Source organism: Phyllostomus hastatus, unplaced genomic scaffold, assembly GCF_019186645.2.
Source record: "Phyllostomus hastatus isolate PE091 unplaced genomic scaffold, TTU_PhHast_1.1 phas_contig_148, whole genome shotgun sequence".
NCBI lineage: Eukaryota > Metazoa > Chordata > Mammalia > Chiroptera > Phyllostomidae > Phyllostomus > Phyllostomus hastatus.
The window spans coordinates 15,309,980-15,324,915 of record NW_025333607.1 but is presented as its reverse complement, the minus strand read 5'-3'; the positions used below and the strand labels follow the sequence as shown (position 1 = coordinate 15,324,915).

General features: G+C 51.9%; 1 protein-coding gene across 1 annotated transcript in view; it reads right to left on the bottom strand.

Moving 5' to 3' along the window:
• EPRS1 (glutamyl-prolyl-tRNA synthetase 1) overlaps positions 1 to 14,936 on the bottom strand; it is a 44,830-nt gene that overhangs the window by 8,699 nt on the left and 21,195 nt on the right. The window contains exons 15-26 of the mRNA XM_045861523.1: positions 14,158 to 14,365; positions 13,420 to 13,532; positions 11,732 to 11,849; positions 9,545 to 9,910; positions 7,488 to 7,721; positions 6,219 to 6,481; positions 4,522 to 4,573; positions 3,854 to 4,063; positions 3,398 to 3,470; positions 1,824 to 1,903; positions 1,494 to 1,595; positions 488 to 643 (exon numbers count right to left, since the gene is read on the bottom strand). Of these exons, the coding sequence (XP_045717479.1) occupies positions 488 to 643; positions 1,494 to 1,595; positions 1,824 to 1,903; positions 3,398 to 3,470; positions 3,854 to 4,063; positions 4,522 to 4,573; positions 6,219 to 6,481; positions 7,488 to 7,721; positions 9,545 to 9,910; positions 11,732 to 11,849; positions 13,420 to 13,532; positions 14,158 to 14,365 (1,975 nt within the window). The remainder of the gene's footprint in view (positions 1 to 487; positions 644 to 1,493; positions 1,596 to 1,823; positions 1,904 to 3,397; positions 3,471 to 3,853; positions 4,064 to 4,521; positions 4,574 to 6,218; positions 6,482 to 7,487; positions 7,722 to 9,544; positions 9,911 to 11,731; positions 11,850 to 13,419; positions 13,533 to 14,157; positions 14,366 to 14,936) is intronic.

The window sequence follows — 14,936 nt, the reverse complement described above, 5'->3', positions numbered from 1 at the left end:
TTCCCAGTCAGGGCACGTGCCTGGGTTGCAGGCCATGGCCCCCAGTAACCACACATTGATGTTTCTCTTTCTTTCTCTCTCTCTCTTTCTCCCTCCCTTCCCTCTCTAAAAATAAATAAATAAAATCTTTAAAAAAAAAAGAAAATTAGATTGCTAAAAAAACAAAAAACAAAAAACGAAGAAACAAACAAAAAAACCACTGCGGAAGGGCGCTGCGGACGGACGGCCCCGTGCCCGGGAGTGACATGCGCTGCGGGGGTTGAAAAGGACCCCACGCTCCGGCAGGTCAGGGCACAGCCTTGACCAGGCTGACCCTGGAGACTTACAAAAACGGGACAGAGGTGCCTGAGATCAGAATGTGGCCTAGAACGCACGTGAACTGCTGATTTCTAGAGTCTCCTCCTCTGACAGCAGAGGGAAGGCACTGGGCCCGCCCACAGGCCGTGCCCCCGAAGGTCCCCCACAGAGCCCAGGCAGCGGGCGGCACCTGGATGGCTCTGCCGCTGGCGGAGATGAAGGCCTCCACCGTGGTCGTGTAGTCCCCTCCGGCGAACTTCTCCTTTTCCGTCTTCCTTCCCTTTACGACCGGGATTGCCAGGAGGTCCTCGTACACCCGAGCGTACAAGTCGAGTATCTGCAAGACCTGCAACAACACTTTGAATGTAGAAGTGTCCGAATTCACGGTTCGCTTATTTATGATAGATCTACAAACCTGCACTACCTGTAACTAGCTGTGGTGGGAGAAGCCGCCACACGACGAAAACCTTTTTTACGGAAAGGCTAGAGCAGCCAGTGTGAATTTACTATGGAAGACATTCCAACAAAGCAGCGTGAAAAGGAGTTGAAGAGCTTTTTAAAACAGACGTAAATTTAGAATGTAAGAGAAAACTAGAGCTTTTGAAAGATATACAGGGACAAGGGCGAAAATCTCCCGAAGAGTAATGATTTCCATCCCTGCGATCACAACTGCGTCTGTACACTCAAGTCCAAAGAGGCTTCCATCTGAAACTTTACAACGGCCCTGGCCGGGGAGCTCGGCCGGTCAGAGCGATGTCCCCGTTCGCCAAGGCTGCAGGCTGACCCCCCAGGACATACAAGAGTCACCTAATGAATGCACGGAACAACAAACTGATGCTTCTCTCTCTCTCCCTTCAAATCAATCAATAAATTTTTTTTTAATTAAAAAAAAACAAAGCAGCCTTTTCCAGCACAATTTCAATACGCAGTTTCTTAGGCCCACGCACATATGAACGCACTTATTGTTTCTCTGAACATTACGGTGATATGATTTAAGTAACAAAGTAAGTTACGCCAAGAAACTCTTTCAATGCTACACTGAGATCAGACCAAGTGTCAGCTTAGAGTTACTCGTCGAACGACTACTAGGAGCAGACAGCACTGCATCACTGACAGCTGGGGGGGGGGAGAAGCATGGCGTGGACGAAGGAACAGGGCACAACACAGATCCGAACGAGGATGCCGGCGCGCCGCACCTCTTCCGCGGCTTCCTCGAACGTGGCGAAGGCGCTGTGCCCTTCCTGCCAGAGGAACTCCCGCGTCCGCAGGAACGGCTGCGGGTGCTTGAACTCCCAGCGCTGGAAGAGGCAGGAAGACAATCGGGTCATCAGAGCGAGCTTTTCAGTGTCTGTTACCATTTCGCGTGTAAGTCACCAGAAAGCGTAACTGTGATCCAAAGCACTTCAAACCTGCTCCCACACCCCCAGCCCCTTGACTACGCAAGCCAGGGGAGACGCAATGTGCGCCCTGTGAACCGGTGAGCAGGAGCACTGGGGAAGGGGGGGGGGCAGAGGGAGAGCACCTACCACCACGTTGCACCACTGGTTGAGCCTGATGGGCAGGTCCCTGTGCGACTGCACCCACTTCGCGTAGGCCGGGTACATGACTGCAAAGACACAAACGCAGGCTGGTGAGCCGCCGCGGGCCCACTCCTCCCTGGAGGCCACCCAGAGCCGGGCTGCACACGGTGAGCGGGAATCAGAATGCCACGTGTGTGCGAAAGTGTGTCCAGTGAGAGGTCAGTGAATGGCACCGTTACGCACGTCATGAAGAAGTTAGTCGAGGAAATAAACTACCTACTTCCGACCGTGCTTTGTGTTCTTGGCAATGAGATTTACACTCCGGTTGCCTTTCTGCTGTTCCGTTCTGAAAACACTAAGTGAGGAACACGCAGCATATATACCCTGCTCTGTGTTAAGTTCAAGTTCTCTGCATCCCTCATCCTGCTCAGTTCTCACACGTGACCCACAAAGTAGCTGCCAGAATCCCTCAGCATTAACGACACGGAAACCGGACTGGAGACGTTCCAGAACCTGCCAAGTCCAGCACAGCGACGCCGGAACCAGAACCAGGTCCAATTTGCCTGTCGCTGGAAAGCTCCTGCCTCGAACCGCTAACTGAAGCAAAGGTGCCTGCCTTATCGCGGCCTCCCCGAGACTAGCTGCCGTCGGTGACACCAAAGGAACGGCAGCCGCCATGACTCCAATGCCGCACCTCTACGCGGGCGCACAGAGCATCGCCAGCAGCATCTGATCAAATAATCCTTCCCCAAACCGGGTGACACTCTGGACACGCTGACAAGCCCAGAGGCGCGGACTTTCCACGAGACCCTCCCTTTCACTGTATTGTTTTAGGAAAGTCACCTCACCTTTCAGACAGGTTTTTTACCTGCAAAATGGAAATAACCACGGCTGCCCCATCCTTCCTCACTGAGCTATTGTAAGAATAGTACAGGAAGTACCTGGCTGGCGTAGCTCAGTGGGTTGGGCGCGGGCTGGGAACCAAAGTGTTCCAGGTTTGATTCCCAGCCAGGGTACATGCCTGGGTTGCAGGCCATAACCCCCAGCAACCGCACATTGATGTTTCTTTCTCTCTCTCCCTATCTCTCCCTCTCTCTCCCTCTCTCTCTCCCCCTCCCTTCCCTTCCCTCTCCAGAAATAAATAAAATCTTAAAAAAAAAAGGAATAGTACAGGAAGTGAATAAAGTCACTCTGTAACCTATAGAAACCTACGTGAATGTAAATGTAATATTAACATAAGCAACAAAATTTATAAATATGACAAAACATTAGTGCTGGCAATTTTATAATTCTAAGAATAAAACTATTTGAATAGTTTGGGGAAATTACAGCATGAACATGAAACGATGAAACTTGAAAAAAAACAAAACTTTCTCCCGTTGCTAGAGAGCTCTGTAATACAGACTGCACAGAGAATGAGACTCTATACAACTCTGGTTTGCATGCATCTTGGTATGTGCACGCATTCGACTTCCTACACGGTCACCAGGGACCATGCAGGTGACAGAGTGAAAGCTGAGAGCCCTCCGGAACTGTCCCCCACGTCCCCCCGGATCCCCTGCTCCCAGGCCCATGCTCACCCGTTTCACTGGTGGGACGGACAGCGATGGGTTCCGCCAGCTCTGTCTTGCCAGACCTTGTGACCCACGCCACCTAGTAGGATTAATAACGTTTCACACGGCGTTTAAACAGCATTTAAAGAAACAGCACAGATGCCGGCAAATTGTGAGTTCAACTTTTGCTATGTCAACTAAGGCAAGTTATTTACTGCTATTCATTGTGAGAAAAGGCAGCTTATTTACTGTCCTTATAAATGTTGAGAAAAAAGTAAAAGCCAGCTAATGACTTAATGTAACGAACAGAATCATAACCTGCCCCGAAGGCAGAAATACAACTTCTTAAACGGCTTTAAATTTTTTTAGATTCCTCTAAACTGCTGCTATAACTTCCCTTTTAAACCACTAGTCAAGTGTGAACGGGAACTACACTTGCAAGTTTAGGGAAAAAGACTGCAAAGACCAACAGGGTGACCTCACCTCGGGGGCGAAGTCGGCTACGTGCGTTTTCTCTTTCTCTAAGGCGCCTTGAGACACAAACATGGGGAAATAGCAGTTCTCAACACCGAGCTTCTTGATCTCAGCATCGAAAAAGTCCCTGATGGATTCCCAGATGGAATACGCCCAGGGGCGGAGAATGTAGCAGCCACTGACATCGTAGTATTCTATCATTTCCGACTTCGTGATGACCTTTCCAAAAGGCAAACACAGTGTCTGAGGCCGACGCCGAGCCGGCGCAGTGGTGCAGGCGCCGAGAGGCTGGCCGCCACGCCTCCAGCCGGGAGTTCCCCCCAACACCCTCCTTCCACGCGTGTAAAACAAGCCATTCGGAACTCAGACTCGCCAGGGTCCTCGCCCTCAAGCAGACGTCAATTCCAGTCTTGTTCCTGCCATTACTGTCTTTGTGACTTTGGCTAACTCCTTCACCTCACCGTAAAAAAGAGTCATGTACTGACTGTCGCACGGGGCTCCTCGATGGAACACTGTCTGTGAACAAGCTCTGACAACTGTGACGTGCTCAACGACTGTCCTCGGTGCTACGGAAGGCATCACGCACTGTCCCTTTGTGTCTGGACTTCAGAACCTAACTAAGCACACAGTCCCCTTTGGGAAATTCAACACATAAAAACCAAATGCATGCTACTCACCTGAGAATACCAATCTGCAAGATTTTCTTCTTTCTTTGCCTCAAGGCCCAACCTGCAGATGTGAAAAGCAAAATATAAATTCCTTCATTGAACGAATGCTTCGAGGTTCAATGGAAATAAACTCTCAAGTTCAAAGCAGGTTCGTTTTGTTTAGCATGAGGTACTTCTACGTTTCTTCTGCACTCCTTCCCAAGACACTGTTCTAAACCTAGCAACCAGTTCAGTCATCTCTTGGAAGGTGGGGACGAGCTGCCCACGAAACAGCAGGGAAGCCAGGCCCAACGACAACTGCGATGCGGACGCCTCATTCGCGAAGTCCTCGCCAGTTCGCGCACTTGCCCATCGCCTGCTCCTGCGGGACTCTCTTGCTGACCAGCAGGGAGCACCTGCTGCCAGCCTGGACCCAGGCGAGGTCACGGCCAGCAAGACGGGCGTCTCACTGCCGGGAACGTGTGCTCTCCCGCGGGCGCACACAGGTCTGCACTCCGAGTCCACCCGTTTTCCTGTTAACTGCAGTGAGTGAAAGTGGTGGAGGCAGATGCTTCCCAAATCAATCAGGTCTGCAATGAAACACCATTGGAGACAATAACCCTTCTCTCGAAACACCAATGACGACTCCAGAACTGTGGTCTTGTGACCCACGCAGAAAAGTCAACCCATCAGCTCTGTCTTATAAAAAGGAAACCTTCTCACAGGTTGTAAACACGGCTTTCTTGGTTTAAAATCTTAATGTTTTATACTTGAATTCTTCCGTGTTTCCCTCTGACACATCTCCAAAAATGCCCGTATTAACCCCGGCCCACCGCGAGCAGCCAGGAGGCAAAAGGTGGGAAGTTCTAGTCTTTCTTCCACGATCCATGCACCCGATCACCCTGTCGACAGGCAAAGAGAAACAATGGTTGTCTCTTGTTCGAGGAGAGACCGTGTGGATGACGTGAGCGAGGAGAGGCAGAATACACACGTCACAGACATGGTATCTCTAAATAAAACCTGCTAGCGCCAGCCCTGCCTTCCCGTGAAGCCATCTAAGGAACCCAGCACAGGGTTTGCTCTAACGAGGGGATGGGGACTGCCGACGGGGAACCCCACTGTTTGTACCCACTGGGAAGGACTGCGGCACCGGCCGTCCCACCGCTGTTCTGCTTTTAAACCAGCTTTGTTTGATACACAACCAAACCTACTTTAAACCCCTACTGAAAAAGAAGTTCTCACCGAGTCCTGACCAAAGAATTTCATTGGAAAAACCTGTTTAGGGTGCAAAACAACGTGCCTATGTACCTAACGTGCACAGTTAGGTACCAAGAGTGTGAGAGGGAACGGGTGGGATGTCTGTATGTCTGCCTGTGCTCGCGCGATCACACGAAAACCGCTCCGTGGACACAGGAACCACCACCGACGGTGGGGACCGGCCCATCACGGCAGCCGGAGGGACTGGGAGGTGGGAAAGGAGCACAGGGCTGGGACCGCACAGGACTCTTCTGTTCCGAGACCCCGAACCAAGCAAGTGGATGTGCGGCCCACTCCGACACACAGACAGAAGGCTGACTAACGAAGCCATCTGCTGGCACTACACCTTCAGTGTTCTCCGATTTCACGCGATGGTCAGAGTAACCAAAACCCTGCGTTTAAATGTAGGCACTGAGGGCACCCAGAGCCCCGCGCCACGGGAGTGGGGTCTCCACTCCAAGCCCCGTCACCTGGTCTGCTTCCGGGGCCCCTGGCCCTCTCCTGCTCCACCGGGCGGCGTCCCACCACCTTGGCTTCTGGAGGGGTCTTTCTTAGATCCATCGCTTTGTTTTTGAGGCTTATTCTGCTTTTCGGACTTATTTTCTTTCTCTTTCTTCTTCTTATCTTTGTCCTCGGGCCCGGTGGCAGAGACGGGCTTGTACTCGACGCCGGCGAGAGTCTTGTACTGCGCCTTCAGCCGGAGGAGCTCCTGCACGGCGGCGTCCACCTGCTCCTTCGGTTCGACAGAGGAGGAGACAAGGTCACGCGGAACGCAAACCCTGCCGGAGCACCGGCCCCCGGGGCCTTATCGGCAGCCCTGGAAACACAGCTGAAGGCGGGGGGCTGTGGCAGCAGTGGAGAAGGTCACGTACACTACCTTCTGGGAATAAAAGCGTGTGAACAACGGGCACAGAACTGCACAAAGGAGCGACTGAAAAACGGCACTGCAAGCGCACCGTCCGAAAGGGAGTCAGCAGCCACACCTGGCTCTTCACACCCCCGTTCACCTGAAGTAAACACAACTAAAGGGCCCGTCCTCAGTCACAGCGGCCACATCTCCAGCGCGCTGCAGCCCCGAGTGACCGCACTGGCCAGAACCGTCACCGAGCATGTGCGTCCCGCAAACACTTCCCCGAGGCAGCACTAGCGTGCAGCAGGCACTGCGCTGCCAGGCAGGTGGAGGGCCCTTCAATTACACGGCCGGCAGGACGGCAGACGGTAGCAGGTTTCTGTGTTACTGGTTAAATCCAAAACCCGTAACGATTCTCTGTTCTCTGCCCCAGTGAATCTGTACAGAAAGCCCTACTCGTACCAAACGTAATGCCATCAGTGCCAACTGCACTATGGTGCAAAACAAAGCCTGCCTGGCTTCAGACGGGAGAACGCTAGAAGAACGAGTCGAATACAGAGTGGGGACTGTACCCAGGGCCCTTCAATGAGCCAGGCACTGCGGGGGTCCGAGTCCCTATTCTCAAGGACCTTTCAGACCAGAGACAGACAGACCACTCTAATGCATACAGTGCATGTAAGCACCGTGGCAGAGAAAGGCAGAGCCGCGTGAGAATGTCCCATCAGATCTAGGCGGGGGGGGGGCGATGAAGTTCTCTGCAGACGGCAGGACGAGAGAGCCGACAGCCGAACTGCCGAACCACGTGAGCAGAAGCCAGCCAGATTCCGTGGGGCAGAGAAAACAGTGGGCAATGCAGGAAACAAAAATAAAAGTGAGATCCCACACTAACCTTAGGGGCTTTTTCAGCCTTGAGTTTTCGAACCACCTCTCCCTGAGAAGCCACTCTGTCAAAAAGTGCTTTGGCTTCTGGTGTTTCGGGACCACAAGACTCAGAGCTCCCGGCTGGGCCTGAATCGGAACTTGCAGGGGATGGGGGCTGGCCAGGAACGTACTCCTTCCCGGTTTTCTCTTTATACTGAGCTTTCAGAGCAAGTAAGCACTCTACAGCCTCATTGACTTTAGCCTAGGTTAAAACAGAAAAAGAAGAGAAGCATTTAATACTTTCTGCAAATCCCAAAGATTACTCAAAACTTGTTGTATTACTATAATATTCTTGTTGTATTACTATAGTATTCTTGTAAATAACCATCATGGGGAAACCCAAGGACAAAGGAATCAAATCGTCAGCCTAAAAGAACAGATCAAAGCTCAAGTTAAAAATGTAAATCACACTATAATGCTATATACACATCATGAGAATAAACATGAACACCCATATGCATTTAACACTGACTTTCCACCTTACGTACTTAAACACACAAACCATAGAGCACCCAAGCAAACTGTGGGCGTCCCAGCCCTGGCTCTGTAAGTAGGAGAGTCAAAATTTCTAAAACCGGAGCTCAGATCACCTCTATGGCTCTGCCTGTACAAACTTTATTTTTTTAATTTCTAAAAAGTAAATGCAACACTAAAAAAACCCACAACACGGTCTGGGCCCAACTACAGAATAGTTACATCGGGCTTTTAAAAACTCACAACGAAGCGCGAAGGTCGGCTGAGGTGTTGGACACTCGCCCACATACGCCGTCCTCTGCTACGTCACCGTAATCACAGTGCAAAGGGGCAGAACAGCCCGAGACACCAGTGACCCCGGCACGGAAGCCGGCCACGCAGGTGGAGGACTCACGCCGGACGCGGCCCTGAACGGACGGCAGCGCTGTCTAGGCGCACACCAACACACCCCCGGGGAGCCAAGGCGCTGGCCCACGCCTGCCCGCCCGAGTTCTCTGCCACGTTGCGCCAGGGCCCCAGAGCACCAGGAGCCCCGCACCGGAAGCCAGGAGAGCAATATGGGGTCACAGGAACGCAGGGAGCCCCGGGACATCCGGTATACCCTCGGCAACTTGGCGACTGTGAGACAGCAGTCACAGTTCCTAGCGCAGTGCCTGTGTGACAGCACTTTGCTGCCCACAGACCGAGAGTGGGCCACAGCGGGCACCGCGCGGAGGGAGGGCAGGGGAGAGGATGGGTGGTCTGACTGGCACTCCTGACCTGTCTCCTGTTCACGCTGTCTTTAGAACGGAGAGCACCTTCACAGCAAAATCTACCCGACCCTGAGAAAAAGGACAGGGCTAACCAGACAGACTAGAATCAGAACAGAAACTTCCATCAGCCATAAGGAAAAAAAGGGAAAATCAAGGGGCACTACCACCTTTCCTGCAACCATTTCTATAACAAGAGGCCTGTCTGAAGGAAGTTCCATTTTACACTACAAGTCGCCACTGGAGTTTCATTTTGCACAGGAAAAAAACAGCAACAAAACGAAACAAAATCTTTGCTCGGTGAGATTACAACCTGAAACACTACAAAGGAGACCACGTAGATGGGCAAACCACTTCACTACTGAATGGGGCATTCTACAAACAGTAAAAATGGAATAAAACTTTAAACTAGAGTATTCCTCTGAACAGGGACGTCTGGGGAACCGCTGGCCTTGATTTGTGAAGTTTCCTCCTCCCCCGTCACTTAGCGCCCCCACATTTCCCAGGGCAACTGGCACGGCCAGGCACAGGACACAGCGTCGGGTGTCAGGTCAGCAGATGTGTTTCCTCCCCAGCCCCAGCACCGCCCTCCCCACCCCCCGCCACCAGGTGGCGCTGTGCTTCACACTGGTATCTCCAGAGCTCGGCACCCAGCAGGTGTCAGTGAGTGCTGACTGCCAGCTAGGTCGCAGTGTTCAAGCGGACGGTCTGCACACACGTCCTACGGGAGGACGGGTCTGCCCTGGCAGTGGCCCCACAGGCTTCCCTGCAGCGTGGCCTGGGCCCCTCCCAGCACACTGACCTTCGGGGCCTTTTCGGCTTTCAGCTTGCGAACGACCTCCCCTTGCGCAGCAACCTCGTCGTACAGAGACGCACCGTCCGCGGTGCCTGCCGGCGGTTTGCAGGGGACACTCTGTCCGGTCACGGCCGGAGGACTTCCAGGTTTGTACTCCTGGCCCGTCTTCTCCTTATACTCAGCTTTCAAAGCCAAAAGCTGTTTCACAGCTGCATCTACATCCTCCTTTGCTGCCTTCTTGGCCTTCAGCTCCCGAACCACATCCCCCTGAGCAGCCACTCGGCTGTGGAGGGCCTCGGAATCCTCGGCCGAGGCAGCAGTGCAAGTACTAGTCGCGGGGGCCGCTGGTCTGTCCTTGGCAGGGGTCGTCGTCTGCAGAGGCAGGAAGCCAGAAGTCAAGTGATGAATTCACGTTCAACATCTCCCCGCCAAATTGAATCCAACTGACTGCCGTATCATGTTTCAAGTTAAAACAGAATTTTTAAACCAGAAACCACAGTTTTTCATCCGTGTAAATTAAAAGCTCAAGGCAGGACGCTCCTACTGTGAACAGTTTCAAACTCACACCCTAATAAACTTTCCTGCCTCTGCCTTCCCCGGCGCAGGTCACTTACCCCTTATTCACCCAGTCACCAAAGCCAGACCAGAGGCTGCTGTCCTACCACTCTGCCTCCCGGGCCCACGTCCTGCTGCATCTCCTCCGTGCCCACCCTTTGACCACTCACGACACCCCTCACCCCACGCCGCACCCACCCGCAAACTGTCTTCCTCACTGATGCCCCCTCTTCAGGGACTGCCCGGCTGCCGACACCCGTGGGTCCCGACTGTGCACCGAGGGGCGCCAGGTGCCCCGGAAATCCACGGGCTGCCCCGGGGTCCTCTGCCCCGCGGGGGTGACGGAGCACACCGACAGCTGTCAAACAGCACCTGCGCCACGAGCTCTGGGTGAGGCAGCTCTACCACTGGGGCGCGCTACGTCCCTTTCCACGACGTCACATTTCCGCAAGGCTGCGGTTGTCACAGCCGTTGTGTTAAGGATCAAGTGTCACGGAAAGTCACCGTGGAACAGGAAATGGCAGTGTCCAGTCTGAGTCCAAGGTTGAAGGGAGAAATGAAATTATGAATTTTCTTTCAATTCGTGTATTATTGTAAAAGTGAGATGAAAATAGGAATAAAATTAAAATATTTAACACTTAAGAACAAAATAACTTTAAAAATAAAATTTGAGTTTCTTTTCTTTCAACTTATACGTGTTATTTCTTGACACAACCACTAAGTTGTTGGAATGTATGTCTGTATCCAGCTGTCTGGACTAAAGCACTCAACAAGGAGAACTGTCAGAAATGTCATGCAGCCGAGAGGAGCCCTGGCAGAATGGCGGAGGGACCACGGGTGCTGTGATCGAAGGAGCGTGGGGACCTCCAGCCCACGCAGCGAACGTGGATTCCCCGGACGGGTCACCATCACTCAAGTCCATGGCCCGCGTGAGGAGGACAGAAGCTGCAACCGCAGGCGGCACCCACCCCCTCCAGACCGTGCCGGCCGAGCAGCTAGTCCTAGCGCAGCCCTGAAGGCGGAGAGGAAGCATCACGTCCAGCATGAGAAAGGACTCGACGGGGCGGCTGAAAGTTCTCCCAGCACCCACAGCACTGCACTTCCCGTCCTGCTTCTCTTCCCACGCCGCCCTGCCCACCCTGCCCGCCGGCAGCTCTCCTCCGAGCACCGGGGTTCGACGCAAAAGCACACCCAGGGAGCCAGAAAGCCAGGCCACAGTCCGGGCTGTGATAACCAATGCCACACTACCTTAGGCAAGGCTTGTTTTTCCCTTTTCATGTATAAAATGAGCAGCTAGGAACAGGGGGTCCTCGACAGGCCCCTGAGCCCCCCGCAAAGTTCCTGACTAAAGCAGACAGGCTGTCAGAAAGGAAGGGATCTACTGTGACTCTAAAAAGGGAAAAAGAAAACCTTGCTAGAAATATTCGTTTCATCTAGTCTCTGACTTCTTCACATCAAATTAAATTTTACAAGTCTTGTTTTGCAAGGTGTTTTAGAATCTTACACGGAAGAACAAACCCCCCAGAGTGAAGAGTTGTCGTCTCTTCAGTCCCCACAGTAAGGCAGACAGCCACTGTGAGAAGGCAGATTCTGAACCCCAGGCTGTGGAAGATCCATGACGAGAAAGGCAACACTCACCTCGTTCTTCACTGTTTCCACCTTGGTCTTCTCCTTCGACCCAGACGTGGGCATCTCCTTCGTGTGCCCGTCGGGGATGTATATCAGGACACAGGGCGCGTCTCTGCAGCTGTGGGGGCTGAAACGCACAGGAGGGGCCAGGCATGGTCACTTGAGCCAGATTATCCAAAGAGCAACTAAAACGGAGTTCCCAGATTAAGTCCGTGCTCTTTAAAATACAGATACATAGTCCCTCCCCTCACTATTCCAATCAGAGGTCCTTCAGGGCAGTCTGGAAACCATAAATACGTTAGTAACAGTTGACTATGCTGACTATAAACTTGCAGTTTGTCCACAGGTGTGCACGTGCAGCCCGGGACAGAAGTGCACCTGTGTCACCTGCGCCAGAGAGGGCGGCAGTGGGTGCTGATGGCCTCACCGTGACGGAAAAGGTAAGCCGTGGACCAATCCCACCCAGTCTGCTTGTGAGCAGAATAATTCCTACATGTCATTCATTTTATAAGAATTTCTCATTTCTTAAGGGTAGGGTAATTAGCAAAATCCACTGCTCTAAGACTTCACAAGCCAGGAATTTCTTCAAATTCTGTGGTAAAAGCTAAAGTAAAAATAAAGATAGAAAGAATGTAGTAATAATAGGATCTACACCTCTTCAATATTTTTTAACAATAGCTTTGAGATATAATTTACATACCAAAATGTCACCCTTTGAAAGCACACAATTCAAAGATCACATGAAGTGTGTGTAGCCGCCAGCACTGTTCAACTTTGGTCACTTCTGTCGCCCCAGAGAGACGACTCGAACCCTTTACCACTGCCCAGCCCCCTGCCCTGGCAACCACTAAACTACCTCATCTCTGTGGATCTGCCTGTTCTGGACAGGTGCTTCGTGAAAGTACGCGGTCTGTTCTGACGAGCTTCTCCTACTCAGCAAGTGCTCACGAGGGTCGTGCACGCTGCAGCGCGAGTCAGCACCTCCCCGTTTCCTACGGCTGCGGAACGCTGCCTGCGCGGACGGACCGTTTGTCTGCCCACTCCTCAGCCGGGGAACACGGGGCTGCTCGCGCCTGTTGGCCATCACGGACAATGCTGCCGTGAGCCTCTGCGCACAAGGTTTCGTGTGAGCACGTTATTTTTCTGAAGTGTATACTCAGGAGCGGAACTGCTGGGTAAAAGAGTAACTGTGTGATTTAAACCTTTTGAAGGACTGCCACACGATTTTCCAAAGCGACTGCCTCATTTCACGTTTCCACTTCACATTTACATTCACAAATCATGAGCGTGTGAAGGCTCCAGTTAGACGTCCTCGTGGGCCGGGGCCCCACCTCGCTGTGGTCCTGACCTGCGTCTCCCCCGTAACCAAGGACGTCAGTTGTTAAGGACGTCAGTCGTGCAGCTTTCTGTGTGTGGACTGACCACCCGCTTGTACACCCGCTCTGGAGAAGCGCTTTCCTTTGCATGTGGGCCACATGAAGATGAGTTACAAGACGGTTCAGTTTTAGGGATGAATTTGTTAGTACTACGTTGTTTCCGAGACACCACTTATTAAAGTCTGCAACATTAAATAGAGGACAACAGAATAAAACTGAGTAGAGGATGGTCGGTGTTTTCTCGGAAGTTCCGTTCCCAAAACGTCGTTTACTGGAAGAACTTGAGCGTTCCCGAGCAGGTGCTCAGGCCCGAGTGTTTACCTCACGGGCTCGTACGGCAGGTCGCAGATGAAGAAGCCTCGTCTCTGGAGCTGGATGATGTCGCCCTTTTTCAGGTCCTTCAGGCAGGGGTCCCCCAGCATCAGCTCCTCGTGCTGCAGGGACGACGCGAGACAGAAACACACCTTCTCAAAACCCGAGCCCCAGACTCAACTCCACAATGCAACAGTTTTTCTGGTAGCTGGAAGGTTCCTCTTTTAAACAAACATGTTAGAAACTTTGGTACTTAAGTACACATAAAGAAACAGAAAAGTGCTAAAATAAATAACAATCGTGTTTACTGTAACTTTTACAGTTAACATTTGTAAACTGACTGGCTTCAGGAGACCTCCACGCTAACTTCTCCAGTGCCCCTGCAGAAGCGAATGAGCCCCCACCGTAAACGCGCACCACAACGCAGGCGGTGTGCACAGGCCGGCAATTCGTGCGGGCAGACGGAGCACGCAGGTGGAAGGGCTCTGGAGCCGGGACACCGGGTTTGAATCCCTGCTCCCCCATTTATTGCCAGTCCTGGGGCAGGCTCCGGACCCTCACGGTGCCTCACTTTCTACCACTGTACAATGGGGACACTACTCTCGTACACCTTTTTATCGGAGTAAGATTCTAACCAATCTCTTCCATTTTGTTTGAGGAACCAAGGTCTTAAGACTAATTTTAAAAACTCTAAAGACGAGTTTACATAACAGGGGAAGACGCCGTGCAGCCCCTCTCTCAGGTTACCTTGCTGTTCCTGTTGACGTACTGCTTGAAGTCCTCGTCCTTCCCGAGCACCGGCTTCGTGATCAGGTGGTCGTACGTGACGCACACCGCGGGGACGGGCAGGGCGCGGGCCGTCTCCGCGAGCCACGTGACCTTGGTGGTCTTCTTGTAGTCTCTGTTCTCCAAGTTCAGCTTTGCGTCAAGAGACACAATCTTTCCACTTGCGTCTCTAGGTGCGAGATTGAAAAGTGTCGTGAGACACATGAACCCTAGCTGCCATGATAGCATCTGTAGCAAATGGGTAAGGAATTTTCTGTGCAAGACTTTCAAAGGAGACTAAAATCCGAGTTTTTAGTATGTGTCAGGCATAACCTGGTTAAGAGATGAGAAAAACAGAATCCCTGCCATCAAGATGCTAGTAATCCGCTGGGCAACAGACCACAGCCACCTGGCGAAGAGCACGCACATGTTTACAAACTTTAAACTCACCTGCACCAAGCATGGAAAAATTTAACATATTTAAAAATATTTAGCAGTTACTTAAAGCCATATGCAATTACTGGACGACTAAAATGTCAGAGCTTACATAAATTAATCTTAGTACAGTATGTTCCATTTATGGATCTGAAAATCAAATTAAAGTGTCGCTCACTATAATCACTGGGGACTTTATATTCATCATTAAACAATTCATTTTAAAGCAGATTACAGGATAGAAAAATGTGGTGTACACATAAATTCTGCCCCAAGAATCCTCCGCCAGCCAGCTATGACGAGAAGTAGATGATGACAGAGGGCCC